The sequence below is a fragment of the Sarcophilus harrisii genome, chromosome 2 (assembly GCF_902635505.1).
Source record: "Sarcophilus harrisii chromosome 2, mSarHar1.11, whole genome shotgun sequence".
NCBI classification, from domain to species: Eukaryota; Metazoa; Chordata; class Mammalia; order Dasyuromorphia; family Dasyuridae; genus Sarcophilus; species Sarcophilus harrisii.
In genome coordinates, this window is record NC_045427.1 from 213,636,351 (window position 1) to 213,664,156 (window position 27,806).

Genomic DNA, 27,806 nt, shown 5'->3' on the forward strand with positions numbered 1-27,806 from the left:
TCAGAGTCTGTATCATTAAGCATTTTGATCAGCATGCTGATGGTCTTATATTCTGGCTGAGTAGCAAACAACAAACAGAAATCAAAGAATAGCATGAGACATAAGTCTAGTAAAGGGACGTTTATTTCCTTCAATGGTATCACCTACATCCCAAATTGTAACTTTATAGGATGCATATATCATTCTCCCATTGCCCCTCTTAGTCTCTATTCACTGTATAGCCTGGATTTCAGGGCATAGTCGTGCAAAAAAGAATAGAGTAATATAGAAGTTTCTTTTCATCTGCTGCTCCTGGCAGTAAAAAGGCCAGGTATTACTACCCACTTATCAGAAACAGGATTTCTTGTGAGGTGCTATTTTGAGTTGAGATGAACCAACAGAGCTTCATATCATCTCTCCAAACTCCTGTTTTGTCAAATTTTTTTTTTTTTTTTTTGAGAACATCATACTGAAAGAATTACAGTCTTCCAGAATCTGAACATGATCCTTGCCACTTGCCACTATTTGCAACATGTGTCAGGGACAGGGATCCAGTTCTTCATGTACTAGCACGAGACAAAGGGAACAAGCTTATGGGACCTGCATTTTGGAGTAAGAAGGTGGCGAGACCAAGAATAAAGAGAAGCTGATATATTTGAAACCCTAAAGAAAGTCTGTCTCAGAAATAAACATCCTAATAGGGATGACTGGGTATGCAAGAGGATAAGGATGAGAGTCTGTTGTTTTTATTTTTTCCAGCTCTGACTAAGTGCTTACTTATATCCTGAAGTCTCAGGATGCTAAAACAAAAGGGACTCCCCCAAGATAAGGCCCTCCCCCAAGATAAGGCCCTCTCATTGTTACCACTCTGCAAGAGGGCAATAACCCAAGGAGAATTCAGAGAAGAGGCAGCACAATGACTGGAGGGAGAGGTAAGGGTTTAGACTGTGGAAAATGGCTACTAAAGTTCATTGTGGCTAAACAGAAGCCCAAGGAAAGGGAATGTGCATTTAATCTGCTGACACACATGGCATCACTAGGACAGCAGGACACCAAGTATACCTAGTGAGATACCTCTTAACAATTAAAACTAAGGAAGTGTAGAACAAGCTTTTAAGAGCTGATCTTAGTGACAGATATAATCCCACACACACTAGGAAAGCTCAGGCTGGACAGTAATGCTTGCTTTACCCTATGCATTTTACAGCTATTCCTGTATTTCTCTTGGGTCTATTCTTTCATGACTATGAATTCAGTACAAGAAGCATCTCCCAATAATACCCAAAGTGCAAGACCAGTCTTCTGACTCACTCTGAGTCCATATTCAACTGGATTACTACATCTAACCATGCCCTACCGAGGTCATGCCGCCACAAGGGGCAACTGGACTAGCAGAAAGAAATGACTGACAGATCTTGGCCCCAAACAGAGGCGTCTAGACTAGTTATATATGAAGCATAATATCATAAACTGTATGTGGTGAAGAGATGTTGGATTGTTTTACAGATTAGATGGTGGGGTTTAGTAGCAGGTAAAGGAGCTGGGGAAGGAAAGACAAGTAAAAATTTTCCTGATCCCAAACCCCAAACCTCAACGATTAATATTCTAACTAGGACCACTTCACTTCAAGGAGGAAATCTCCAACAGTCAGGAGTTTCCCACTCTTGTGGAAGGAAAGATGACACCCGCATGGTAAAGATGATAGTGGAACTTAAGGCTGCAAAAGAGTGGGAGAAATGGCCTTCTGGACAGAGGGAGTCCAGAAGTTCAAAGAGGAAGGGGATGAGTAGGAATGACTGAGAAAATTACTAACAAGGAAGGAGTTGAAAGGACTCCCAGTTCCAGGGCCCCTGGGCCAATAGGGCCTCATCCCTTCACACAGAAACACTCTCTCATTGGCCTGTTATTTTCTTCCACGTTTATGGCTGGTTTTTGAGAGCTTCACTGTCTGGAAACACACTGGCACGGGCACTTGCTCTGGCTCTAGCTCTTCTCCTTCAGCATTCTCGCAAGAGGCTGAACCCACCAGACCCTTCCCTCCCCGTCGCCCTGACTCTTTCTTCTTTGGCGCAGCCTCGGACACTCGCTGTTTTCTACCAGCCCTCGGAGACATCCTCTTCTTGTGCTGCTGCTGCCATCGCCTTTGCTCCTCCTGCTGATGCTGCATCTTCATCAACTTCTCAAAGCTTTTGGTGGTCGTGGTGTTCACCATGAACCAATCCTGGGGATTCAGAAAAAAAAGGTCATTAGTTCAAGACAAGGAGGTAGGACATAGAAAGAGGGACACAGCAACACAGAGAAAATGGGTACTGGGAGAAGCCAAGACCAGGAGGGAAGAGCAAGATAACACAATTATCTAAAGAGAGTCACAACTTAGAAAAGATTGACTGGAGACAAAAGTTGAGTGGGAGAGAAACTGTCTTACTACATGGTAAACAAAAAAAAGTATGAATCTAAATGGAGGAAGTTGGAGATAGATGTTTAAATTTTCTATACAGAAACTAAGTTGCTAAGAATTGTTCCTGACCTAGAAATACAAAATAGTTTTGTTGGTCTCAAGGCAAACAATCACTTAAAAAAAGACTTTGGAGGATGTAAGTTAACCAGATTTGGGAAGATGGCTAAAAATAATTCTCACGTTTTTAGACAAAAATGAAATTGTATTTCTCATTTCTAGGATTTTCCCCAATTCCAAAGTCATTAAATAAAAAATGTTTATGTGTGATCAGAATATTAAAGACAATATTAAAAAATTAAAAGAGATCATAGATATAGGTAGGTTTATTTTTAACCAAACAAGGGATAGAGGCAATTACAAAAGAAAAACGATCATTTTGATTACATGAAATTAAAGTTTCTGGAAAAAGAAAATGAATGCTTCTAGGATAAGAAGGGAAGTAAAAGAAAGGGGGGAAAATATTTATAACAAATTTTGAGAAAAGGATCTGGTATCCAAGTTATATAGGCAGCTTAGAAATATATTTAAGGCCAAAAGCCGTTCCCCAATAGATAGTTGGTCAAAGGATATGAATAAACAAGTTCTCAAAAGAATTGCACACCATTTATAACCATACAAGCCATTAAGAAGAGAAACGAAAAATAGCAAAACAAAATAAAACAAAACCTGAAGTCTCACACCACACCTAGCAAACTGACAAAGATAACAAAAGATAATAGTCAATGTCGTAGGGACTGTGCAAAGAGAGGCATATTATATCAAGAAGGTCATTGATAGAGTGTCCATACACACCAAAATATTTGTAGTAGCATTTTTTTGTTTTGTGGTTGCAAAGAATGGAAATAAAGCAGCTGATCATCAAATGAGGAGCAGATAAAGAAAACTGCAGTAAATGAGTGTGATAAACACCGCTCTCCTATAAGAAACAATGAAATGTAATGAAATACACAAAAAAACATGAAAAGCCAGAATCATTTGTTGCTAAGTGAAGCAAGCAGAGCCAAGAGAATAGTAAACATAATAACTATAACAATATAAATGAAAAGCAATATGACAAAATAACTGGAAGTGAATAATCGCAAAATTACAAAGAACAAGAAACCACTACCCACTCCTTTGCAGACATGGGCAATCTATAGGTCTGGCAACTGTCTGCAAATATTTTCAGTCTTTTTCCAATGTACTGATTGGTTTTGTTGATTTTTTTCCTTCTTCCTCTTTTTTCTTAAAAAAGTTTTCTTTGACATATGGAATGAATCTCTGGTTAGAAGGAAAAGTAGGGATACATAGAAAGAAATTTAGGTGATGTAAAAACAAAGGCAATTAATAACAACATATTCAAAAACATTAGTGTCTCTTTTGAACACACAAATGAGGACAAAGATTCTGATGCTTCAAACATCAGGCGTCACAAATCACAAAAGTTATATATGTAACATAAAACTTACCTCAGCATGGACAGAGTTGATGTGATATTTGACACCACTTTCTGACACAAACTCCTTCTCACACAGGAGGCACTTATATTTTCCAGCCACAAAGTCTCCCTATCTCAGAGAGAGAAAGAGAGAGAGAGAGAGAGAGAGAGAGAGAGAGAGACACACACCAGTAGCTTCTAGGTAAATCGATGAACTTAGCACCAGTTTTAAGAATCAATCCCAATCAATAAAAGTAAGGGGAGAGTTGACCTTAGCAAAAGAGAAAAGGGTAAAGCATGATGGCAATGATTTAAGACAAGGGACTGGCTCTGCTTTCAAAAACACCAAGAACACACATGCCTTAAAGCAGTTCTCCATCAAACCCTACTCCTACCTTCTATAAGCCTTGTTCTTTGTCTTTGCCATAAGAACCTCTAAGTGTTCCTATGTTTCTCGGTTTCTTCCCACTTTCATATTTAAAGTATTCTTGTTTTCCAAAAGGGGTCATACTTATTACAGGTCCCTAATCTCAACTCTAGAAATGAAAATTTTTCCTTCTTTCCATTAAAATAACAAGGCAGTTGGAAAGCTTCACCTTGAAATTCACTATAATTTCTTTGGCTATTATGAGTACCCACAAAGAGCACCATCCACAACATTTAGTGTAGAGATTCTCTGCAACTTGACCAAAGTGAAAAACCTCTAACCACTTCTAGACAGATCTTGCTTGGAGGTCTCTTAACTCTTGTGCCACTATGGACTAAGATTTCTCTCTCTTCCTGAAACTTCAAGTTTCCATAATGCTCATTTTACATGAGAAGCTGCTTCAGAATGGTCTGGAAAGAAATACCTTTTCAATATACAACCCATACAACGCATGGCTGTTGGTTGTAGGACACATAGGCAAAATATGAAAACAGTTCAATGAGATGGATAATTGTTAGCCTAGCACCTTGTTCTATCTCCTAATCCCAGCCACCAACACAATTATGACTAATTTAGGGAATCTTCTCCAATTTGGAATGGGACATAAGTTGATCCTGAAAAGAGGTCAGGTTTCAGTTTAGTTTCAGTCTGGGGCTCAGCATAGTCTAGCAAAACTGGATCCCTGGACTGGCCTTAGAACTAATATGATCTCCTCCATATTTTTCCAAAATGGAGATGATTTGTGGCTAGGCTAGACTTTTTAGGGATTTCTTGGACAACAGTTAATCTTCCCCCAAACCCAAATCACACTTGAAGCCCTGAGACAAGAAAGAACTGAAGATACCAGGATGACCAATAAACAAATGTTTAACTAAACTGAATTTTGTTCCATGACAGATGATTTCAGACACAAGTATTTGGGCAATAGAATACAAATTAAATAAGTAAATAAAGTTACAAACCAATGTGCAAGTGCCCAGGTGAGCCTTGAGACCAGACACACTACTGTAGACAGATTCACAGCCCTGCAGGAAAAAAGAGGAAACTTAATTAATAGCACTCAAAAAGAAATTCTTTCCCAACAGCCTGATGAAGTTATTGGCAGTCCAACATTGCAAAGAGTAGCATGGAGACTAATAAACAGCACCTCGAGCATAAGAGTTCTGAAATGATAGAAAATATGTTCACATACAAAATAAGCAACAAAGAAAATTAGGAAAAAGAAGGGATGAGAAGTAGAAAGCAAAGAATCACAGAATCTCAAGCTTTGGAAAGGAATTCACAAGTCACCTAGTATAACCTAATTCTGATGATGAATTTCTATTCAGATCAGTATGTAACACTGACAAATAGGCATTCAGATTTTGATTGTGTGGGATACATAGGGAACTCACTACTTCTCAAGTAAATCTATTCTATTCTAGCCAATTCTCAACACTAGTCTCTCAGAGATTAAATGAAACAAGTTTAAACGCCCTTCCATATTATAGCTCTTCAAATACTTGAACAGAGCCATTATGTCTTGGTAAGTACTCTCTCCTTTTATTCTTACTATCCAACTTCCCAAAAGCAACGTGATATATATGATATAGTGAATGGCAACATAGCAGAGTGTACATAGTAACAGCTTTGTGAATTTAGCAAGACATAGATTCAAACCCTATCTCTGATATTATAAGTTACAAAACAATGTGAAAACCATTTCATTTCTCTGAGTCTCAATTTCCTCATTTTTAAAGAGGAATACTTATAGTACCTACCTCACAGAGTTGTTGTGAGGCTCAAATGACATAATGTACATAAAGCTGTCTGCAAACTTGAAAGGGTTATATACATGTCAGTTATTTTTACATCGTCTCTAGTCCCTTTACCACCAAGGATACAAAAGGAGGCAAAAGACAGTCCCTGTCCCTAACGGAGCTTATAAACTAACAAGGTAGTCAACATGTAAATAAAATATACAGACAAGCTGCATACAGCATAAACAGGGAATAATTAACAGAGAGAAGGCACTAAAATTAAGAAGGTTAGGGAAAGCTTCCTACAGAAGATAAGATTTTAGTTGCAAGATAAAAAAAATCCAGGAAGGTCGTAGTTGGAGCAGAGGAGGAAGAGCATTCCAGGCATGGGGATCAGCCAGAGAAAATGTCCAAAGCCAAAAAATGAGGCTCCTATTGAAGGAACAACAAAGAGGGCAGTGTGACTAGATATGAAATGAAGAAGGGAGAAGAGGGAGTTCAAGGCATTTTTTTTTCCTATAAAATGAGACAAAGTTCTCAGCTAAAAGGGTAGGGGAAAAGAGATCCATGAGAAGTCTGAGGAAGGATGAGAAGGTTTGGAAGATCCATTGTGAAGGGTGGGATGGTAAGTTGAAAAGTCAGATACAGAAGGATTGCCTAGCCGCAAGGAGAGGTCAGCTGAGCTTTTGTAACATAAAATTGTAGTGGACCTAGTCAAAAACAGTTGAATGATTCTCTTCACCTTTGCTTGCCAGCATCTATGTAGGAGTGAAGATGTGATTGATGGGAATGATCCAAGGCTAAGGCTTGGCAAGGTATAATTGGTGGGGCTCAAGAAGAGGGAGACAATATCGAGTTGAATTAATTCATCAGGAGGTCAAGATGGAGAGAATGACAAGTGCAGGGGAGATGAACTGCAAGAGAACCGAGGGATCAAAGGACTGGAATTTATAGTAAGGACAAAGAATAGGGTAATAATAGAAAGAATATTATATAATTTGCTATCCTAAGATACTATGTCTCCCCCCCCCCAAAGTATTTTATTTTTCCAAATCCACACAAAAGACATTTACCAAAATTCATTTTTGAAAGATTTTGAATTTCAAATTTTTTTCCTCCTCTCCCTTATCTCCTCCCTCCCTAAGACAGCAAACAATTTGATATAGGTTAAACATGCACAATCCTTTTTAAACATATTTCCATATTTGTCATGTTGTACAAGAAAAATCAGCTCAAAAGGGAATAAACCACAAGAAAAACTAAGCAAACAAACAAACTAAGATGAAAATACTATATTTTGATCCACATTGTTTCCACAGTCCTCTTTCTAGAGGCAGATGGCATCTTCCATTCCAAATCTATTGGAAATGTCTGAAATCACCTGCTATGCTTTGTTTTTAATGACATCTAAGGTCAAGTTCATTTTTCAAATTGCCATGTCACACTACTGAGTAGGAGGTGAGCATAGTAAAATTCAACTACAAAAGTACCCATAAGTCACCATTATTTTCTTTTCCCTGGCACCAATGACCAAAAAGAAAAACAAAGAATTCAGATGAAATAAATATTAAATGAATTTATTCTTCTAAATTTTTTTTTAAGAGTACAACCCAGCAAAATAACTGTATGGACATGTAGACATATATAATATATTATAACTTATACTTTAACATATTTTACATGTGTTGGTCAATCTGCCATCTGGGGGAAGGGGTAAGGGAAAGGAGGGGAAAAATTGGAACAAAAGATTTTGCAATTATCAATGCTGAAAAATTAATCATGCATATATCTTGTAAATAAAAAGCTATATAATAAAAATAAATAAAAGGAGATAATAATTCCAAAAAAAAAGTATAACCAGAGTTCATAGACTTTGTGATTTCTAATTTTCCCTAAAAAATCCAATGAAGGTGCTACTTGCTATCACATATACTGCAAAGCAGCTAAGAGATTAGAAATGCTTAAGGCAAATTCTCACCATGATAAACAGAAAAATAAGGTTATTTTGAAATGAAAAGAAAACAACTATGATTTCTGTTTCTTTTGTGTGCTCTCCTGTACTCTCAAGAATACTATGCATACAGTAGACTATTAATAAATTCTAACTAAATAAATGGGAAAGAATAAATCACCTGGTTAGGACAATGAACACGATGATACATCTTGATTTCTGATTTCCATTTGTAGAGTACTTCCTGGCTGAAGGTAGGTAGTCCAGGACGAGTATATTTCAACTACAAGTCAAAAACATAGACAAATTCATACCTTGCCTAACATACTCCTAATATTACCCCAAGTTCCTTATGTTGACAAATATGGAAATTCCAGAGTCTTGCATAAAATAATAAGAATGATAATGAGAATGTTTTATACTGTGCTTTAAAGTATGCAAGGCAATTTACTTTTATCCAGTTATCTGATCTTCACAACCCTGGGAAGTAGGAGTTCCTTTATTACTTCTATTTTACAAATGAGGAAACTAAAGGTGAAAGAGATTAAGAGATTTATCCAGGATCACACCATTAGTAAGTAAAGCCAAATTTGAACCTAATTTGAACCAGCATTCTACCTTCTATGTGATCTAGGTGTCTTGATATGAGAAAATCCTCAAGTTCTTTAGGCAAGTGTAGTTTTGAAATTGATATTCACAAGACTAAGTTTTAGGATGATTTTTATAAAAATGAATTTATAAAATTATTAAATAAGAATTTAAACCCTACGCCTCATCTACACTTTGAAATAGTAAGTACTTGGCAAATATTTGCTAAAACTAAACTGAACCTGAAATCAAGGACAAGGTTTATTCCTTTTTTTTTTTTTGGCTGAGGCAATTGGGGTTAAATGACTTGTCCAGGGTCACACAGATTGGCAGTGTTAAATGTCAGGCCAGATTTGAACTCAGGTCCCTCCTGACTTCAGAGCTGGTGCTCTATTCACTGTGCCACTTAGCTGCCCCAAGGTGGTTTCCTCATTAATCTCGCTAGACCTCAGTTTCCTCCTCTGTAAAATAAGGTCAAACTAAATGACTTCTAAGGGCTTTTCTTTCTAGTAGTAAATTTATAATCCTATGCACTTTTGATATATGTACTATCAAAATAAATATACCACATAAGATGAGCTCTCAAGAAGTCCTCCATTAGAAAAGACTTCTGTATTCTTGTGTGTGTGTGTGTGTGTGTGTGTGTGTGTGTGTGTGTGTATGTGTGTATTATATATTCTCGGCTTGTAACAGTACCATTTATCATGCTAGAATCATCAATTTAAAGATAGACAAGACCTTTGAGGGAAGTTATTAGGAAATGACATAAATGTATATTTTATCCTCATTAGAACAGAAACAAGTATAAGAAATTAATTGAATATTTTAACTTATGTTTTTAAAATAGCACTTATTTTCAATTCAATAACTTGAAATAGATTCCTAGCCACTATTAAGTCAAGAAATTTTATTGTTTTTTTAAATCAGTGGAAAAGTATGTTTCAACTTCTGAAGTATGACCCTTTCATTAAAGGTTCTTCATTCTCCTTCAGTAGAAACCTGGACAAATTTAAGTTCTATTTAAACCGTTTATTCATACAATCACCTCCTTCTATTATATATTGTCCTTGCCTCCTATATAGATCTTTTTCTTAGGTGCTCCTTTCTTAGGTGATCTAAACATTCCATCTAGCTCCTATACTCTAACCTTTTATATCTATATCTAGATATAAAAAACTAGTAAACAAGTAACACAACAGATCAAACACTAAGCAAAAATCCAATTAGTGGCATTCATGGCTTTATTAGAACTACTCCATAGTTAAGAACTCCTAAGGGAAAGTACAAAATTTATTATCTAGTACTTACTCCAAGTTAAGATATCTAGAACTAGGCTAATTCCCAGAATGGAGATACATGTTTTCACTGGCATTGTATGGCAAAGACTTGCCAAAGTGAAGTCATTTTGCCATAGTGAGCATAGCATTCCACAAGATTAGTTTGAATTTCAACTTCACCTTCCGGTCATCAGGAACCAAGTCCTGAAGCACCTTCTTCTTAGGCCACTCTTTAGCCAGTTCGGCATTGGCTAGCTCCTGCAAGTAGTATACAGCCACCTTAGCTGAACGCCTCTGCACACGACCCCCAGTACCAGTCTCCAAACTCAGCTCTCTTAAGCTCTCTGATCGGCCTGACTCTGGAAAGAAGGGCATCTGTAGGTAGGAGTCACAGGGAAAACCAGGTCTATTAAGCAATCTCAGTCGGAGACAGAAAAAAAGATTACAATATCCTCAATACCAAATAAACATATAACAGAACTCAGTAGCTATTGGTTTGTTAATTGCTGAGAAGGACTAACCCAATCAGTCTATAATGCAATGCAAAAAAAGGAGTTGGTTCTTAAGTCAGTAAACATATTGGGCTAAAGACCAAGATATATTGTGGTAGAAGGGTGCCTTTTCTGATTGGCTCTGGAACACTGTCTACAAATAATAAAGTACCATAAGTCCTTCCCAATATGGCATTGGTCAAAGGTAGGGCTGATGTATTTGTGTACATATATATGTAAGGTAGGTATATCTTATATATCTACTTGCCTATCTACAAATATTATCTCTCTCAGTCTCTAAAAGACCATATCTACTTATTAAAAATATTCTATGTTCTGGCTTTTCAGATTTACTAATATTTTGGAGAATAAAACAAAACAAAACAAAAACATGCCAGAGTCAAAAAGAAAGAGAATTATTACACAGAATCTGGCAGGCAGTACTCACAGGTCCATGTTCTGACCGCAGGTGATACATAAGTCCAGCTTTTGAGCCATAAGCCTTCCCACAATGGTGACACTTCAATGTCATCTTCTCCAGCTCTGCAGCTTCTTTGCCACATTTTCGGATGTGATACAAGTAGCCCATGATGCTTGTGAAGCTGCCAGAGCAACTCTAAACATGAGAAGGTCTAAAATCTTATCTTATTCCCTTTGACACAATTCCCCAAATTCCACAACCTCAGTCCTTTTTTCTGACATTACAAGAACATGCCTTTCCAACAATCTCCATCCAACACAATCCTTCCTTAATCCCAGCTCAACTTCCACCCTAAGCCACAAAATGGCTACACGTAAAAAGAGAATTTGCTGTCCTGACTAAAAACTGTAGCTCTGTAGCGATCTAGCCCAAATCAAATATCAAAATACAAATACAAAAATTTCAGTCCAGACTTCCTAAGAACCTTATGCTTAAATCCTCTCTATCCAATTCAATAAGAATAAGCCATCCCTGAAGTTTGGGTGGGGAAAAAACTTTGGAGGAGGAAGGAAATTGAAAGAAAAAAGCTGTTTTTATAAAGGGTTATACTAATGAGCAGGAGATAGAAAAGAAACAACTTTATTTAGCTTGTGATAACTAAAGGGAACAGGAATTATCCTTGAGGGGAAGGGAGATGGAAGAGAAGGTGATTTTGGAGGATTTGAGAGTAGTATCCTCAAAATTCAGGGCAAGAGAAATTGTCCTCAGGCAGACAAAGAAGCATAGGGATCAAGAGGCCTCAGTCCAGAGAAGGTTCATACCTCCCGTGTGCACTTGAGCTTTCCCATCCTTTTTAGGACCTTTCGCAGACGCTCTCGTTCATTTGGCTCATCTAGCTCTCCCCCATCTTTCAGGATGGGCTGAAAAGCAACAGAAAATACAGGAAGATGAAACAATGGGCAAATATTAATTAATATTAGCTAAACAACAACGGTAGCTTGCATTTATATAGGGCTTTAAAAAATTTCCTTTTTAGTCAGGGAAAAGAAAAAGGGGGAGAGGTGAGTGAGGCATTAAGTGCCTAAAGGAAAGAAATAAGGATAAGAAGATAGGTCAATGTGAGCTATAGGTTGTCTGAATCTCTAAACTTTTCTTTATTCTTCTAGCCAGAGAACATGATTTCTGAGCCCTGCCTTCACCCTGGACCAGTCATCATGAGTGTGTTAATTTACAGTAACATAGCCACTTTGGTTGAACTAGCTGTAGATTCAATCTCAGATTTTAGAGTTCAACACCCTCTAATTAAAAGTCTATCAGCTCATGCTGTTGTCCAAGCCTCATCCTCAAATATTTCCTTGGGACTCTCCCCACTCATCCTCACCACCCACCACCCCCACCAATCCAGACAAATGTCTAGACACCACATGCTTTCCGCTGGCTCAGAAGAACAAATGAAGCTTTCTTACCAAATTATTATGGTCTGCCATGACATGGTACTTCATCCCTGCCAATGACCGAAGTTGCTTCCCACAGTGGTGACAGGTATACATCTCCTGAAAGATTAAAGAATTCCTCAGTCCCGTAAGTAAATAAAATTTAGCAATAATGCTCAGAAGAGAACTAGAGGAACACATATGCCACATCTGCTTAAATCTGCATATATGCCATTCCTCTAATCAACATATGCCAGGTACACATAATCCAAATTACTCACATATTGTCTGCTGGAGACAAGGAAAAAAGCAGCTCACTAATATGTATTTCCCGTGAAATTTAAGCTCCTTAAAGGCAGAGACTATTCTGTTTTTCTATCTCCATTGCTTCACACTTGGCTTGCTCCATGGTAGGAGTTTAATAAATGCTTGCTGAGCTTATCTGAATTGCCTAATATATTTACAGCAAGAGGCCTAGGGACATGAGTGCAACCATTTCAGTCTCATTCTCACCTGTCTGCAGTTTCCCATGTGCTTCTTTAGACCTTCTACTGTCTTTCTGACTACTGCCCGACAGGTTGGACAAGAAACTCTGCCTTTATCCAGGATCTCCAGATACCACTGCTCCTCCGCACTGCCTGCAGAGGAAAGAAGAAATCACTTCACAGATCAATGAAAATTATTCCAGAGGATCATGTTGACAAGTAACTTCAACACTTCACAAAGACACATTCTGTTCACCAATGTGAGTACCCCTTGCATTGATTCATCTCTACTAGAGCAGAAAATCTTAACTATCCGGTGGCCAGCCTTATGTTGATTTGGTAACCTTTGCAAATTTAGCTCCACTAATCTTTGGAAGGGTTCATCACTGGGCCCATACTCATAGCTCTTAACAGTTTGGTAGACTATATCAGAGCCATAGCCTTTGAGAATACTGGGCAACTTCTAAACCAAGATAAGGCATTGAGATCTTTAGTGGAAGAATGGCAATTCAATAACTGCCTCATTACAAATATCCTGGGAAGGAAGAGATTGAGACACATGTAATATATAAAAGTGCTCCCCAGACCACTGATCTTTTTTCCACCCTATCCCCCTGTCTAGAGGTACAATCCCTTTGGAGATGAACCCCGGTAACTGCTTCAGCAGGTACTACAACCCCTGTATGATTACAGAAAACCTGAAGAAAAAAGTTCTTGTCAAAAATTCCTTGGCAAAATTAAAAAGAAATGAAATTTTTTTTCAGGGAAAATGAAATTAAGCATATGCATTACTAAGCTCACTAAGGATCATAAGATCATTCTATCTGTATGCCCAGGACTCAGCACAACACTTTACATATAGTAAATGCATAATAAATATTCATTTATTTATTCAGACTACCAAAAGCTTCCAGGGACATACATACCTGCTGGATAACTTGGTGGATCCTTCCGGATATAACGGCTCTGGGTTTTGGAGACATGCTGAGCTCTAGGCCGCTGTTTCTTTCCTATTGCGAGAAATAGTTGAAATCCAAAATATCAATTTTGTTAGCCGCTATGTCTAACACCAAAAACCTTTTATCCATCTAAAAAGCTGACCCCCTTTGAAGTCATTGAAGAACCCAGAGACATAGTAAGGTAATCCAAAGGTGTTTTTCCATTTCTTAGAATGGAAGAATTTCAAAGAGCTAGAGGTTAAACAAAGATTTGAAAACCAGTATTGAGGCCTGCTTCTTTTCATCTCTGGAGGACGCAAATTTAGCATGAACCTTTGAAGAAAGGTACATGCCATTTCTTTTACCAGAAAGTTTCTGCTTCTTCTGAGGAAATTCTTCATAATCTTCATCTTCTTCTCCACTAGTCTTCCTCTTCCCTTTGCCTGATACTCCACCTGTAACTAAGGAAAAAATAGATGGCAGCTCAGCTAGAAGCTGAAGTCTAGATCTGCTACGAAGACATCCATTATATTTTCATGTAGTCAACACAAAAACTAGAAACTTCGCAAAGACATTTATATATTTCTAGGTAAATGTATGTATCTAACTCTTATATGAAGACCCACTGTATTCCTATCTTTCCTTCATTCACATCTGAGAGAAGGACAGAAGTTACAGAATGCTACTCAGGCACAGCTATAAGTCAACATAAACAGTAGTTTGTTAATCCCTAAGATAAAGAACTAACAGAGATGACACCAGTTAAATCTAATCATTGAAGCACTAAGGAGAATCAGGATTGCTGAGTAGAAAGTTTTATCATTATCATAGTACCCTGAGGTCATAACCTGGCACCAAAATCTTTCTGATAGGAATTGAGATATCCAAAATAAAAGTTTCGTAGACATGAAGAACAAAATATTATCAATCTCAGGTAACATAAAGCCCTACTATTATTTTGTTATGCCTAAGAAATACATGGCATTTTTAATTTTTTATAGGAATTTGCATTTATTAACTAGAAGCCAACTCCCTATCCAATAAGGAAGAATTATTCCTACAAGGGATATAGAGTTCATACCTTCACCTTGGGGATGAGAAGTTGCTTTGATCCCTCTCATTTCCAACCAATAAGTCGGCTTTCGGATAGATGTACGACCACCATTCACCAACTTTCGGGAAGAGGCAGAGAATGCTTCACTTTGGGAGTCATGGCCAGATGAAGTGCCCTGGAAACTGCTATCCCCTGTGGCACAATGGGTCCTGCTAGTAACACAATACAAAGAAAAGTACATGCCAAAGAGCAATGTTTCTAATTTTTTTTTGTTTTTAATTAATTTAATAAAACACACACACACACACACACACACACACACACACACACACACACAAAAACAATGAGAATATTCCTAAAGCAAAAGGATTCTATGAAGTCAGAGAATCAAGGAATATATTTCAAGTCAATCAAATAAACTTTAAAACAAAATTAATGAGATTCAATGATATACAATCACAATTATGGTATAAGATAATTGGGGGAAATGGCAAGCAACTGATGTCTATGGGAATTTCTGGGATTAGGTGAAGGTCAAGTAAACTGGATAGAATAGAAAGCTATTTTAAGCTCCAGCTAAATTGAAAAAAATTCATTCTTTGAATCCAGAATCCAAGAGGAGTAAGGAAAAAATTGAGGAGTAGCCACAAGTGACAGAACAAAGAGAAGGCAATTTATGGTTCCTAAGCTGTCCCAATTCTCCTTAGATCCCGAGTTGTCAAATTGTATCATCATATTCAAAAGCATGTGGGATCTCATTATGAACACCTTCCTCCTATTGTGCTGAATTTTCACTGGCTGTCCCCTTTGCATGCAACTCTTACATCATCTCCATTTCCTGGCATTCCTGGCTTTTAAAACTAAGCTAAACTCCTATAGAATAAACTTCTGTTAGTGACTTCCCTCTTGAGATTATCTCCAAATTACCCCATATACATCCTGTTTTTATATAGTTGTTTCCATATTGGCTCTTCCATTACATAATGTATTTTTTGTCTTTCTTTGTATCCTCAATGCTTACCATAGTGCTTCGCACAGAGTAAGTACTTAATGCATGTTAACTGATCGATATTTATCACATACTTCTTCATCACCTTTTGAGTGATCTGCAAACTTAATTCCTCAGAAACAGATGTTTCATTACCCAGATATATGGCACCACTGAAATTGATGTTAAATATACGATCCTTTGTTTTCTTGAAGAGCTTAGTGTCACTGAAAGCACAACATAATTTTCCACAGACATTCTAGCCTATTCTCCTTCTGGTTAAACTCTGGGCCCAGTTCATGAATGAATCACATGCAGCATCTATCCAAGATACATGTTCTATGGGTCATCTTCCCAACTACATTGCAATAGTCTGAAGAATAATAAACACACTTCATCCACTTGGCTTTTCCTGTGTGAGCAGTTAGGCTGACCTCTTCTGAGTGCTTATGAATCTAATCCTAATTTAGGGGGTTCTTTAATTTTCAGGACTGATAACAGTAAGTAAAATGTCAACCAATGGAATGTGAAACTCCAAAACTATAATCTCAAAGGAAAAATACTGCAAACTGCCAGACAAAAACTATTCAAATATCAAGGTGCAACAGCCAGGATTAGCCAGGATTACCCAGGATCTGGCAGCTTCTACAATAAAGGATCAGAGAGGCTGGAATACCATGTTGAGAAAGGCAATTGACCTACGGTTACAACTAAGAATTAACTACTCAGCAAGAATGAGCACCATCTATCAGGGAAGGGGATGAAGCTTCAATGAAGAGACTTCTAATTGAAAAATCATTTCTATTGAAAAAAACAGAAAATTTAATCTACAAATACAGGACTCAAGAGAACCATAAAAAGGTAAACAGGGTGGAAATATATATATATATATATATATATATATATATATATATATATATATATATATTTAAATTATTTACTTCCCTAGGACAAAAATTTCAAAAACTCTTGCAAAGTGAGCTTCACATGGACTGAGGGTGTGACTGTGAATGAACTCTGATGTGATGACATCAGAGAAAAAAGACATTAAGGGGTAGGAAGAAGAGGTAAGGGGAGGTACAATGGGACTATTAGTTCACATGAAGAGGTGCAAAAGACTTATTACAACTGAGGGAAAGAAGGGAGGAGGATGAGCATTATCCTTAGTTTGATCTCAAGAGTTCTGGCTTTAAGAAGGAATATCTTAAATCATTCAGTTGGGTATAGACATGTATCTAATCCTATAAAGTAGGAGGAAAAAGAGGAAAAGAAAAGGGAGGGACAGGATAGAAGGGAGGGCAGAAACACTAGGGAAAAAGGTAAGAAAAGGGATAGGGGTGATAGGAAATAAAGTATTGTATGGAGTGGGTAAAATAAAACATTAAGACTAAGGACAGGGGGGAAAAGAAAACAAAAGTATGTACAGAGAGAAAATAGGATGCAGGGAAAGACAGAGATGTAATCATAACTGTGAATGTGAATGGGATGAACTCTTCCATAAAACAGAAGCATAGAATGGATTAAAAAACAAAATCCTACAATATGTCATTTACAAGAAATACATTTGACACAAGAGACATATAGAGAATAAAGGTAAAAGGCTGGAAGAGAATTTATTATGCTTTGACTAAAATAAAAAAAGCAGGGTCTGATCTCAGATAAGCAAAAGTAAAAATAAATCTTAAGAGAGATAAGGAGGGAAAGTGCATTTTGATAAAGGGCACCATAAATAATGTAGTAACAATACTAAATGTGTATGTACTAAGTGATAGAGTAGGAAAATTCCTAGAGAAGATTTTAAGCCAGTTATAGAAAGAAATGGACAGTAAAATTATTCTAGTGGGGGACCTCAACCTCCCCCTCTCAGAATCAGACAAAATAAACTACAAACTAGGGAGGTTAATAGGATCTTAGAAAACTTAGATATGATGGATCTCTGGAGAAAACAGAATAAGGACAAAAAGGAATATACCTTTTTCTTGGCAGTACATGGCACCTACACAAATTGACCATGTATTAGGGCATAAAAACCTCACAATCAAATTCAAAAAGGCAGAAATAGAAAACGCTTTCTTTTCAGACCACAATGCAATAAAATTATATTCTATAAAGGGCCAGGGAAAGATAGACTAAAAACCTGTTGGAAATGAAATAATATAATTCTAAAGAATGCGTGGGTCAAACAACAAATCACTTAATCCATAATTTCATCCAAAAAATGACAATGAGATAACATACCAAAACCTACAGGATGCAGCCAAAGCAGTTCTTAAGGGAAATTTTATATCTCTAAATAGATACATAAATAAAACAGAGAAAGGAGGAGATCAATGAATTGAGCATGCAATACCACCAAAAGAAGCATTTAAAGGACACTGTTAGGGAATTCCTCTTCAATTTGAACTGTGCACTAAACATCTACAAAGGTAAATGTGTCTCATTTTATAAAACATTTGAAACTAATAATCAGAGGGTTTAAGAAAGTTATCTCCATTTTTACCGCTTCTAAAGAATCTTAACATATATTTAAGAAACCTTTTTAGGGAAAAAGACATTAAGGGGCAATTTGCTATCAAAAAATCATAAATGCTTTTAATCATCACCAAATAATCAGCAGTTGTTAACTTGCTCCTTTCAATCAGCTGTGTGACTGAAGATGTGGTTTGCTATGAATAATTGACAAAAATCATCCTGTTTCCTTCGCATGCTTCCATCAAGGATAACCTCTCGATGAGTTTACCAATTATTCTCACAAAGATTCTACAGAGATGAAAAAATAGACACATGAGCCAGTAGTTACTAATCTGTTTGCCTCAGTTTCCTCAGATATAAACAGGGATGATAATAATAGTTCCAACTTCTCAAGGTGATTGTAAGAATTAAATGAGATTTCTGTAAAGATTCTGTACAATGCCTAACATGGGTAAGTGCTATTATTGTTATTATTATTAATTTAGAGATTATTAAGTCCTTCATAGAAATGCTTTACCTCCTCATACTCAAAACACTGCAGTAACATAAAAGTGTAATTATCTTCAAAATAGTTTTTTGCAAAGATATATTTTGAACATTATTAGACAAGAAGCCCAAGTACATCCCAGGAAATGTATCTTGTTCCTTCTGGACACTGATTAAAAAAATATGCTCCTTTTGTCTATGCAAGAACAACTTGTGAATCATTCTTTCATTCACTTGTAACTTTTTGTAGCTTCTGATCTTATGTATAATGAAAATGTCAAAAATGACATAATTTTCACTTCCACCAATAATATCTACTTAGTCATTCAGGACATTTACATTATCATTTATATTATTGTTTTATTTACATTACATTATCAAGAATTACATTAATGTTTATAGAGTCTAAAAAATGATTCTTAATATCCTGTGCTCCCTTTTCCACTCATCTGCCACCATCACAAGAAGGGGAAGAGAGTCACAGGACTAAATGATATTTTACTTTTAAGAGTTTGTTGCATGAGTTGCCATGATCAAAGAATCCATTACCAAGTGGCTAATCTAATAGTTTCTTCAGTCCTGGGAAAACAAATTGTTACTGCTCAGACTGTCCTTCCAAGTCTTTCCAATTTAGTAGAACCTAGAATCCAGGGCCACCTCCATACTGTGAGAAAGAAGTAAAATAAGACTTTGTGGACAATTCTCGTAACAGAAAGAAAAGTAATAATGTGTTATAAAACAAACACTCCAGGACTCAAGTATATGTTCTGGTTTTGCTCCCCAAACTAAAGCCAGGAATGTCTGTCAGTCAAAGGCTATCTAAAAATTCAAGCCATAGAAATCCTCTGAGAAGGGAGATGCAAATATCTTGGTTCCCAGAGCTTACTGATTCAATGTTTTTCTTTCTTTTGGCTTTCTTTAGGCAACTAGGGTTAAGTGACTTGCCCAGGGTCACACAGCAAGGAAGTGTTAAATGTCTGAGGCCAGATTTGAAATCAGGTCCTTCTGACTTCAAGGCTGGTGTTCTATCCACTGCGCCACCTAGCTGCCTCTTGATCTTAATATCTCCGAAAAGCTTTCTATTTGGCCTTTTTCCATGCTGCTTCCTTCCATCTGCTTAAAAGTGGTTATAAACCATGAGGGATATTCCTCCTCTCCTATGTTGCTGCTGCCTTTCCACCTGCACAAAATTTGAGGATTTCTGACTTAGTGGATATGATTTAAAAGAAAGCCCCAAATTAAACATGATGAAATATTTTTGTTCTGACTCCTCCAAGATGTATCTGAACCCCTAGCTCTGTAGCAGTTAATTTGTTTTCATTAGCAAAAATCTCTGGGAGGGTTAAGAGAGAAGCGAGCAATTATTTACCCTTTGATAAAACTAAGATTCATTGAGCAAATACAACAGAAGATACTGGACTCCGATAGAGTAAGGGGATGAAGGAATTTAGGAAAAAGATGAGAGTAACAGATGGTTAAAGGGACAAGAATTCAGAGAGAAAGGAAAATATCACATGCAATATTTTATCTTAGCAGTTTTATTCAAGGCCAAGATCAAGATGTTGTTTTCCTTTTGTCAGTTTTCTGATTAAACCCTTCTCTTCTCTCTTTCCTGACTACAGCTTAGCATGAACTATACCCAGACTTATAACATGCTAGCTTTTCCTTCCATTTACATTCTATTAATCCTTCAACCCAGCTCAAATGCTACTGACATTGTGAAGTCTTCCCTAAACTACCCCAGCTATTAGTTTATTTATGGTATTTCATATTCCTTTTAAGAAAAGATACAATTATTACTCCTATTAAATTATAAGTTTTCTGGGAGTGGGTGACAAGTCTGATTTACCTTTGTAGTTTCCTATTCCCATTCCTGGTAGATGCAACAAACACAATATAGAGGCTTTAGTAGCTGGCCAATTAGAGCATTAAAACCTTCCCCCCAAAACAGACATGTTGCAGGAGAAAAAGTACTGACAATGAGGAAATCTGCCTCACTCTCCCAACTCTGCCACTGTTTAATTTGGGACAAGTTATTTAATGTCCCTGGAGTTTCAATTTCCTGCTGCTAAGTAAGTGAGAGTGCCAGGCTAAAATATCAATCAGGCCTCTTTTAACTAATGCTAATGATAATAATAAAATATTTTATGCTACTACTAATAAAATATTTGGGATAGCTAGGTGGCCCAGTAGATAGAATGGAATCAGGAAGATGCCTCAGACATTTACTAGCTGGTTGACCCTAGGCAGGTCACCTAACCTTGTTTGCCTCAAGTTCCTCATCTGTAAAATGAACTGGAGAAGGAAATGGCTTGCCTGCCAATATTTTTGCCAAGAAAACCCAAAAAGGGGCAACAGAGTTGGACACAAGTGAAAAATTACTAAGCAGCAACACACAATAACATTTATACCCATATCTAACCTGTAAGGAGTCTAATTGTTATACTCCCATCACACAAATGGAAACTGTGGACTAAAGAGGTTAAATAACTTGAATATCCATGGAAGCTGAATGGAAACCAAAGCTCCCTAAGATTAACTTTAGCAGGTTTTCTACTACACCATAGCATAGTGTACATTACAGAGGCTTGCACTTACCAATTTAGATGCCTTCTAAAACTCTTTCCTTTCTCATCTGAAGTCAGATAACCTTTAACATTCATACCTGTAATTTAAAGTGTCTTCCACGGAATTCCCTCTGTTCTTGGCATACAATTCAAGGAATTTTCCTCCAGCTTTATTCATTTTCACCTCCTTTTAAGACTCTCAAAGCAACCAGGTAGCCTAAAGGGATAGCGTTGGTCTAGGAGTCAGAAAGCCCTCAGGGTTCATTCAAATCCTACTCAGGAACTCAGTAAACTGGGGAAAATTATTTACCCACAACCTCTATTTCCCTATCTCTACAATGGGGACAGTAGTTATAGACCTCTTCTCAAAGAGGTGCAAAGACTATAAATAAGAAGAAACACTTGTACAACTCTTAGAAATAATTAAGCTGTTATTATGCTTAAGAAAGTGATTAAAATGTCCATGCAGTTCTGACCCAAAGAGCCCATTGTTAGGCATATGTTCCAAAGAGGTAAAAGATTGGAGGCTGAAGGGAAAGCCAAACCAAATATTTGTAGCAAGAAATTTCTCTGGTAGGAAGAATTAGAAACAATATAAGATGCCCACTGATTAGGGAATAGCTAAACAAACTGTTGCACAGGAATGAAATGAAATATAATTGCCTTGTGAGAAATCACAAATATTAAAAATACAAAGAAGCATGATAAGACATATATTTACTGATACAAAATGAAGCAAACTGAACCAAGACAAATACACACAACAACACAAAATCAAAGTTAAATATCAATTACAATGATCGATCCTATCTTTGAGAATGACTTGGTGCAGCAATGTTTCTTGATTCGGGAAGAAGGGAGGAAATAGTATTTGAAAAATTATGACTCACAAAGGAAATAGATAATTTTCAGATGAAGAAATTAAAGCCATCTATAGTCATGAAAAAAAAAATGCTCTAATCACTATTCATTAGAGAAATGCAAATTAAAACAACTTTAAAGTACCACCTCCCCCCTATCAGATTGGTTAAGATGATGGGAAAAGAAATGTTGGAGGAGATGTGGAAAAACTGGGACTCTACTGCATTGTTGCTAGAGTTGTGATCCAGCCATTCTGGAGAATAATTTGGAATCATGCCCAAAGGACTATCAAACCATGCATACCTCATAAAAGAGGGAAAAAAGATCCACATGTGCAAAAATGCACAGCCCTTTCTGTGGTATCAAGAAACTGGAAATTGAGTAGATGTCCATCAACTGGAGAATGGCTGAATAAGTTGTGGTATATGAATGTAATGTAATGTAATATAGTTCTATAAGCAATGATGAGCAGGCTGATTTCAGAAAAACCTGGAAAAACTTGCATAAGCTAATGCTGAGTGAAGTGAGCAGAACCAGGAGAATACTATACACACAGCAATAGAAAGATTGTGTACCATCAATGATGGCTGACTTAGCTTTTCTCAACAATACAGTGATTCAAGACAATCCCAATAGATTTGGGGTTCATCCAGAAAGGGACTGTATATAAATTGAAGCATAAGATTTTCACTATTTTTTTTCTTTCTTGTGGTAGTTTTGTTCTGATTTTTCTTTCACAACATAACTAAATATGGAAATATGTTTAAAATGTATAACCTAGATAAGATTGCTTGCTATCTTAGGGAGGGAAGAGTTAAGGGAGGGGGAGAAAACCCCTGCAACTCAAAATATTACAAAAATGAATGCTGAACACTATCTTTACATGTAACTGGAAAAAAATAACACTATTAAGTAAAAAAAATTATGACCCAATGAGAATTCATTTGCTCCTCTTTACAGAGGTGAGAGACTCGAATGTGGAATATTACACATACTGTTGGCTTTGGTTAACAGATTAGTTAGTTTTGCTCGACAACTGCCTTTTTTTTTTTTTTTTAAATAAGGAATGGCTCTCAGCAAGGGATATATTTGGAAATGAAGACAATTAAAGGATATTGATCTTTTTTTAATAATAAAAAACTAAATTCAAAAAACCTCAAAGCACTAAATTCATTGATGACAATGATGCCTTATATTTTCATTCAAATCTATTTTCATAAAGTTCTGTTACTCACAAAGCTTTTGTCTACATGCTTTTAAGCCTCTTAAGCAAAAAGCATATGTTCTTTAGAGAACAGCAACCAGGAAAGTTGAACCCAATCACCTATTCCCAGTTCTTTCATTTGTATTAACTTTATGAAACTGAGATTCTCTGATCATGTCAACAGATCCCTAAGTTCAGCCACTGAAGACTGAGACTGAGTCTGTAAATATCGGGAAGGTCAATCTTATCTATCATCTTCTTAGTAAAAAACAGATATGAAAACAGAATTGTTTTAAAAAATAAATTAAAATTTTAAAAGTACCAAAAGCAGAGTATGAAACTGTTTCCAAAGTATATATTGCTAAAAGAATGGAAAAGGAAAGACTGAAAAGATAGGAAGTATACTTAACAGGTATACCCAATTTCTATCCTGCATCTTCTTTTTCTCTATACAAGAAATTCTTAACCTTTATGGATCCACTCTACAGTATGAACCCTATGTATCACTTCTCAAAATGCTTTAAATGTATAGAATAAATGGGAATACAAAAGAAGTCAATTAAATTGATATAAAGATCTATTTTTTTTTTCCCTTCCAAGCTTAAACACCTCTAAAATCTATTCTATCTTGTACTTCTGTGGATTTCAGGCGAAGAACTCCTGTTCTATACTTCTATTCTCAGGGACCTCATCAGTTCCCTTGATTACAACTATCAATTTTTGGCAGCTGGCTTCATAATTTACTTATCTAGACCTTATTTCTCTCCTAAACTATAGGGCCACATCTCCAACTGCTTGCTAAACATCATCTCCCTTTGGATGTTCCATACGCATCTCAAATTCAACAAACCTAAAATGAAATTCATCTTTTTTTTTTTTAAAACCTACTAAATCTCCTAACATCCCTATTACTGTTGACCAGCACTGTTCAGTGACAATTTAAGGGAAAAATTAAGAGATAGGACTAAAGAGAATCCTGGGCTACATCAAATCATAAGAGGTTGTTTATGTATAATCTAGAAAAAGGGACACACTTTCAGTCATATAGAAAGAATGGCACCACTATTTTTCTCGTAACCCAGGTTCACAACCTAGGAATCATTCTTGGTTCTTCACTTTCTCTCATCCTACATTATTAAATTTTGATGTTTCAACCCTTTTAACATCTTTTACATCAAGTATCTTACTTCTCAGTATCTTTTACATGAGAAAGAAAAAGCAAACAAACCTACCAAAAAAAAAAAAAAAAAGTGAAAATACTATGCTTCATTCTATATTCAATCTCCATAGTTCTCCTTCTGGATGCTGATGGCATTTTCCATAAGAATTGTTTTGAATCACCCCATAGCTAAGAGCCAAGTCTATCACAATTAATCAACACATAATCTTGTTGATACTATGTACAGTGTTCTGTTGGTTCTGATCACTTCACTCAGCATCAGTTCATGGAAGTCTTTCCAGTTTTTTCTGACATCAACCTGCTCATCATTTCTCATATAACATACACCATAACATTTATATACCATAACTTATTCAGCCCAACTGGTGGGCATCCATTCAATTTCCAGTTCCTTGCCACTACAAACATTTTTGTACATGTGGGTCCTTTCCCCTTTTTTATGATCTCTTTGGTATACAGACCCAGAAAAGTGACATTGCTGGATCAAAGGGTATATACAATTCTATACCCCTTTGGGCACAGTTTATGATCATTCTCTACGCTTCCTTTTACCTTAACACTGATACCCACCAAGTTACCAAATCTTGTCAATTCTATTGTCAACAAATACAATGTGAATCATGTTTTCATCTTTTATTGTAATCCATTGTTTTCCACGGGCTAATTTGTTTTCAAGGTCTAAGCTTGATATCCTGCTGTATCACAAAATTACACCAATTCCAGGAAATCTTGCTTACTTCTCGGCTTCTACACTCCTCTTGTTCTTCTGCTGCCTGAAGTGTATGGGTCCGGGGGCCTAGCAAATCACAACTATTCCCTATTTTGTACTTGCCTACTTCCCTAGTTCAATTCTTTATAAATCTCTTGTCTGCCCTATTCCAAATGCCCAATTGGTCTCCCTGCATCCATACTCACTTCAAACTATGCTTCACATAACTGCTGAACAGATAGTCCTGAAGCTAGGTCTAACCACACCATTTTCCTAATCAAGCTTTTAGTGGATTCCCTATTTTCACTAGGATAAAACAAACTCTTTGGAATTTAAAACATTTTATAATCTAGCTACAGCATATTTTTCTAGACTCATGTCAGGTTACTTCCTCTCACACACACTACGTAACAGAATCTCCTAACTTAGTACCTTTGCACAAGCTATTCTTCATGCTTGGAATGTTTTCTCCTTTCTATTTCTTGTAACCTCTAATGTTCTTCAAGATCCATCTCGGGCAACACCACCTACATGAGACTTGGTTCAGCCCTTTGACGCCAGGCAGAACAAGACTAATTCTGCTTCGACGTAACAGACCCTGACTTATTTGGAAACAATATTCTATGTCCTCACCCTTGCCAAGTCTTCTCTAAACTAAACATCCCTAGTTCCTTCAACTAATTAGCATGATCTTGATCCCCATCTTGGTTTCTCTCTTTTTTGAAAAGTCTCCAGCTTATCAGTACTTTCTTTTCACCTCAAATTTCTAAGTCCTACATGACTTTTCTTGGGTAAATTAGTTCACAGCTCTTACTAATTAATACATAGACTGAACTTCTTCATACCTTGAACTCAATAGTGAAACAAAAATCCCAAAGATTAATTCAATTCTGGTGGTAGGTATAGTATTGTAAAACACAGGAAGTTTTAATATAAACCCAACCCTTCTAAGATAACATTGGGGGACCTTTCAAAGCCAAATGGTGCTAACAATTTCTTAATGGAACATCTTTTGGTAAAACAGCTACCAAAAGACCAAAGAAGAGAGTCTCTGATTTTTGTTTTTGAAACTTACTTTGCTTACTTACTTAAGGCAAATTTCTGCTCTGCCTTTATACTCTATGAAGCACACATAAAACTATGTTTAAATATAATTAATTCCAAACTTCCTTGCCCAAGTAACATAGAAGCCATAATCGAACAAAAGCAAAATAACTGACTTTCAATGCAGCAGCCACTTAATGCATTATGGTCATGACTGACTATTGTTCACTGTAAGCCTCTGATTTCACTCAGAAAATAACTACCTCTCCAAATCCTTTCTGGTCTCCCGGGTGACCAGAAATGGGTGCTTCCTTTTCAATCCCTCTCTTTCAATTCAAAGATAAAAGTCTCGAAAGAAAACTATTGTGTAAGACCGTCCATGTCATTCCTTCTAAACAAAAATTTGTAAAGGGCAAAAGCTACCTCTTGAAGGAAGTGTGTAAATCTCAGCACACAGCAACATTTATAAAACGGAAAAAATTATCCGTCCAAATCATTTTCATCAGGGTCTTAAGTGACAAAGTATCTGATAGCAGTGAGCATCAAGAAAGCCTGAAGAAATACAGCACAAATACGATGTGGATCATGTTTTCAACTTTTATTGTAATCCTTTTTTTTTCCCCCGCAGGCTAATTTGTTTTCAAGGTCTAAGCTTGAGATCCTGCTGTATCGCAAAATTACACCAATTCCAGGAAACCTCACTTACTTCTCGGCTTCCACACTCCTCTTGTTCTTCTGCTGCCTGAAGTGTGTGGGTCCGGGGGCCTAGCAAATCACAAACACGGAAGTTACTACTGTACGGAGAGGCAGCACTGTGAGGGGGACCGAACGGCAGCCTCACAACAGTAAGCGGTAACTCCACGTCCCTTGCTGGCGCCGACAGGCTCCGTGATCTCGCCGCACTTAGAGCCCCCACACAACTCTAAGCTGCGGAACAGCGGTCCGGGGGCATACTCGGGGGAGTTTTTCCGCCAAGAGGTTCCTGTGCCGATGAGCTCTTAAGTAGCTAACTGCCCAGCGTTCTCGGAATAGAACCTGCCCCCGTGAAGGGGAAACTCTCTGCTCACAAAGGAAACCGCGCTTTCCTAGGAAAATCTCCTCCTCAGCACACAGGGCTGAGGCCGCGTCGCTCCAGCCTCAGCCAGGTGAGCAAAACGCCCTCCCGGGCCGGCGCCAGCACGAGGCCCCGCTAACTGCGCCAGACCCACCGTTTCTACGCCCACCTCGGAACCAGAGTGCGGGGGGTGGGGGTGGGGGGAGGAAGGCCGCCGGCGGCGGGGCCCGGCGGCGGGGCCCGGGCGGACTGAGCAGTAGCAAGAGGAAGATGAGGGGGCGGCGCTGCTCACTAAAGAGGCTCCGGCCTGGGGACCAAGAACCTGGAGCGGCCGAAACTCGTTATCTTCCCCCAACCCCGCCCCGGCCCCGGCCCGAACTGCCTTGAAAAACAGACGCGGGGAGCCGGAATGTCAGTGGGAACGGACTCGGGATCCAGGGCTCCGGAAAAGGGGGCCCCCCAAACCAGACTACTCACAGCAGCTACCGCAGAGCGTCCGGAAGGCATCGCCCCCTCCAGCCTTTACTTCAAAAACGTCATCACGGCGCGACCCAAAGGCTCTGGAGCGGAAAGGAGGTAACGT

At 37.5% G+C, this 27,806-nt stretch overlaps 1 protein-coding gene across 6 annotated transcripts; it reads right to left on the bottom strand.

Moving 5' to 3' along the window:
• Nucleotides 1-105: 105 nt before the first annotated feature.
• Nucleotides 106-27,801, bottom strand: ZNF512 (zinc finger protein 512). Of its 6 annotated transcripts, none has more exons than XM_031951338.1 (14): nucleotides 27,701-27,801; nucleotides 26,876-26,934; nucleotides 14,686-14,867; nucleotides 13,970-14,065; nucleotides 13,593-13,676; nucleotides 12,695-12,819; nucleotides 12,215-12,301; nucleotides 11,570-11,668; nucleotides 10,776-10,943; nucleotides 10,017-10,211; nucleotides 8,153-8,254; nucleotides 5,244-5,306; nucleotides 3,886-3,984; nucleotides 106-2,200 (listed from the first exon to the last, which is right to left on the bottom strand). In XM_031951338.1, exons 1-14 carry the CDS (start codon nucleotides 27,728-27,730, stop codon nucleotides 1,883-1,885), a joined length of 1,707 nt encoding a protein of 568 aa, XP_031807198.1. In that variant the 5' UTR covers nucleotides 27,731-27,801; the 3' UTR covers nucleotides 106-1,882. The 6 variants fall into 6 exon arrangements, with proteins under 6 accessions (XP_031807198.1, XP_031807197.1, XP_031807201.1 ...); XM_031951337.1 differs by having other exon boundaries at nucleotides 14,686-14,870; XM_031951341.1 differs by lacking the exon at nucleotides 27,701-27,801 and adding an exon at nucleotides 21,270-21,388 and having other exon boundaries at nucleotides 26,876-26,926.
• Between the last annotated feature and the right edge of the window lie 5 nt (nucleotides 27,802-27,806).

What these genes read in the sequence shown, in the direction of transcription:
- ZNF512 (XM_031951337.1), bottom strand. Translation starts at nt 27,730, where the DNA reads ATGCCTTCCGGACGCTCTGCGGTAGCTGCT. An exon ending in GACGCTCTGCGGTAGCTGCT is followed by an intron (nt 26,935 to 27,700) that starts GTGAGTAGTCTG and finishes GTGATTTGCTAG; the next exon opens with GCCCCCGGACCCACACACTT. An exon ending in ACCTGGGCACTTGCACATTG is followed by an intron (nt 3,985 to 5,243) that starts GTTTGTAACTTT and finishes TCTCTGAGATAG; the next exon opens with GGAGACTTTGTGGCTGGAAA.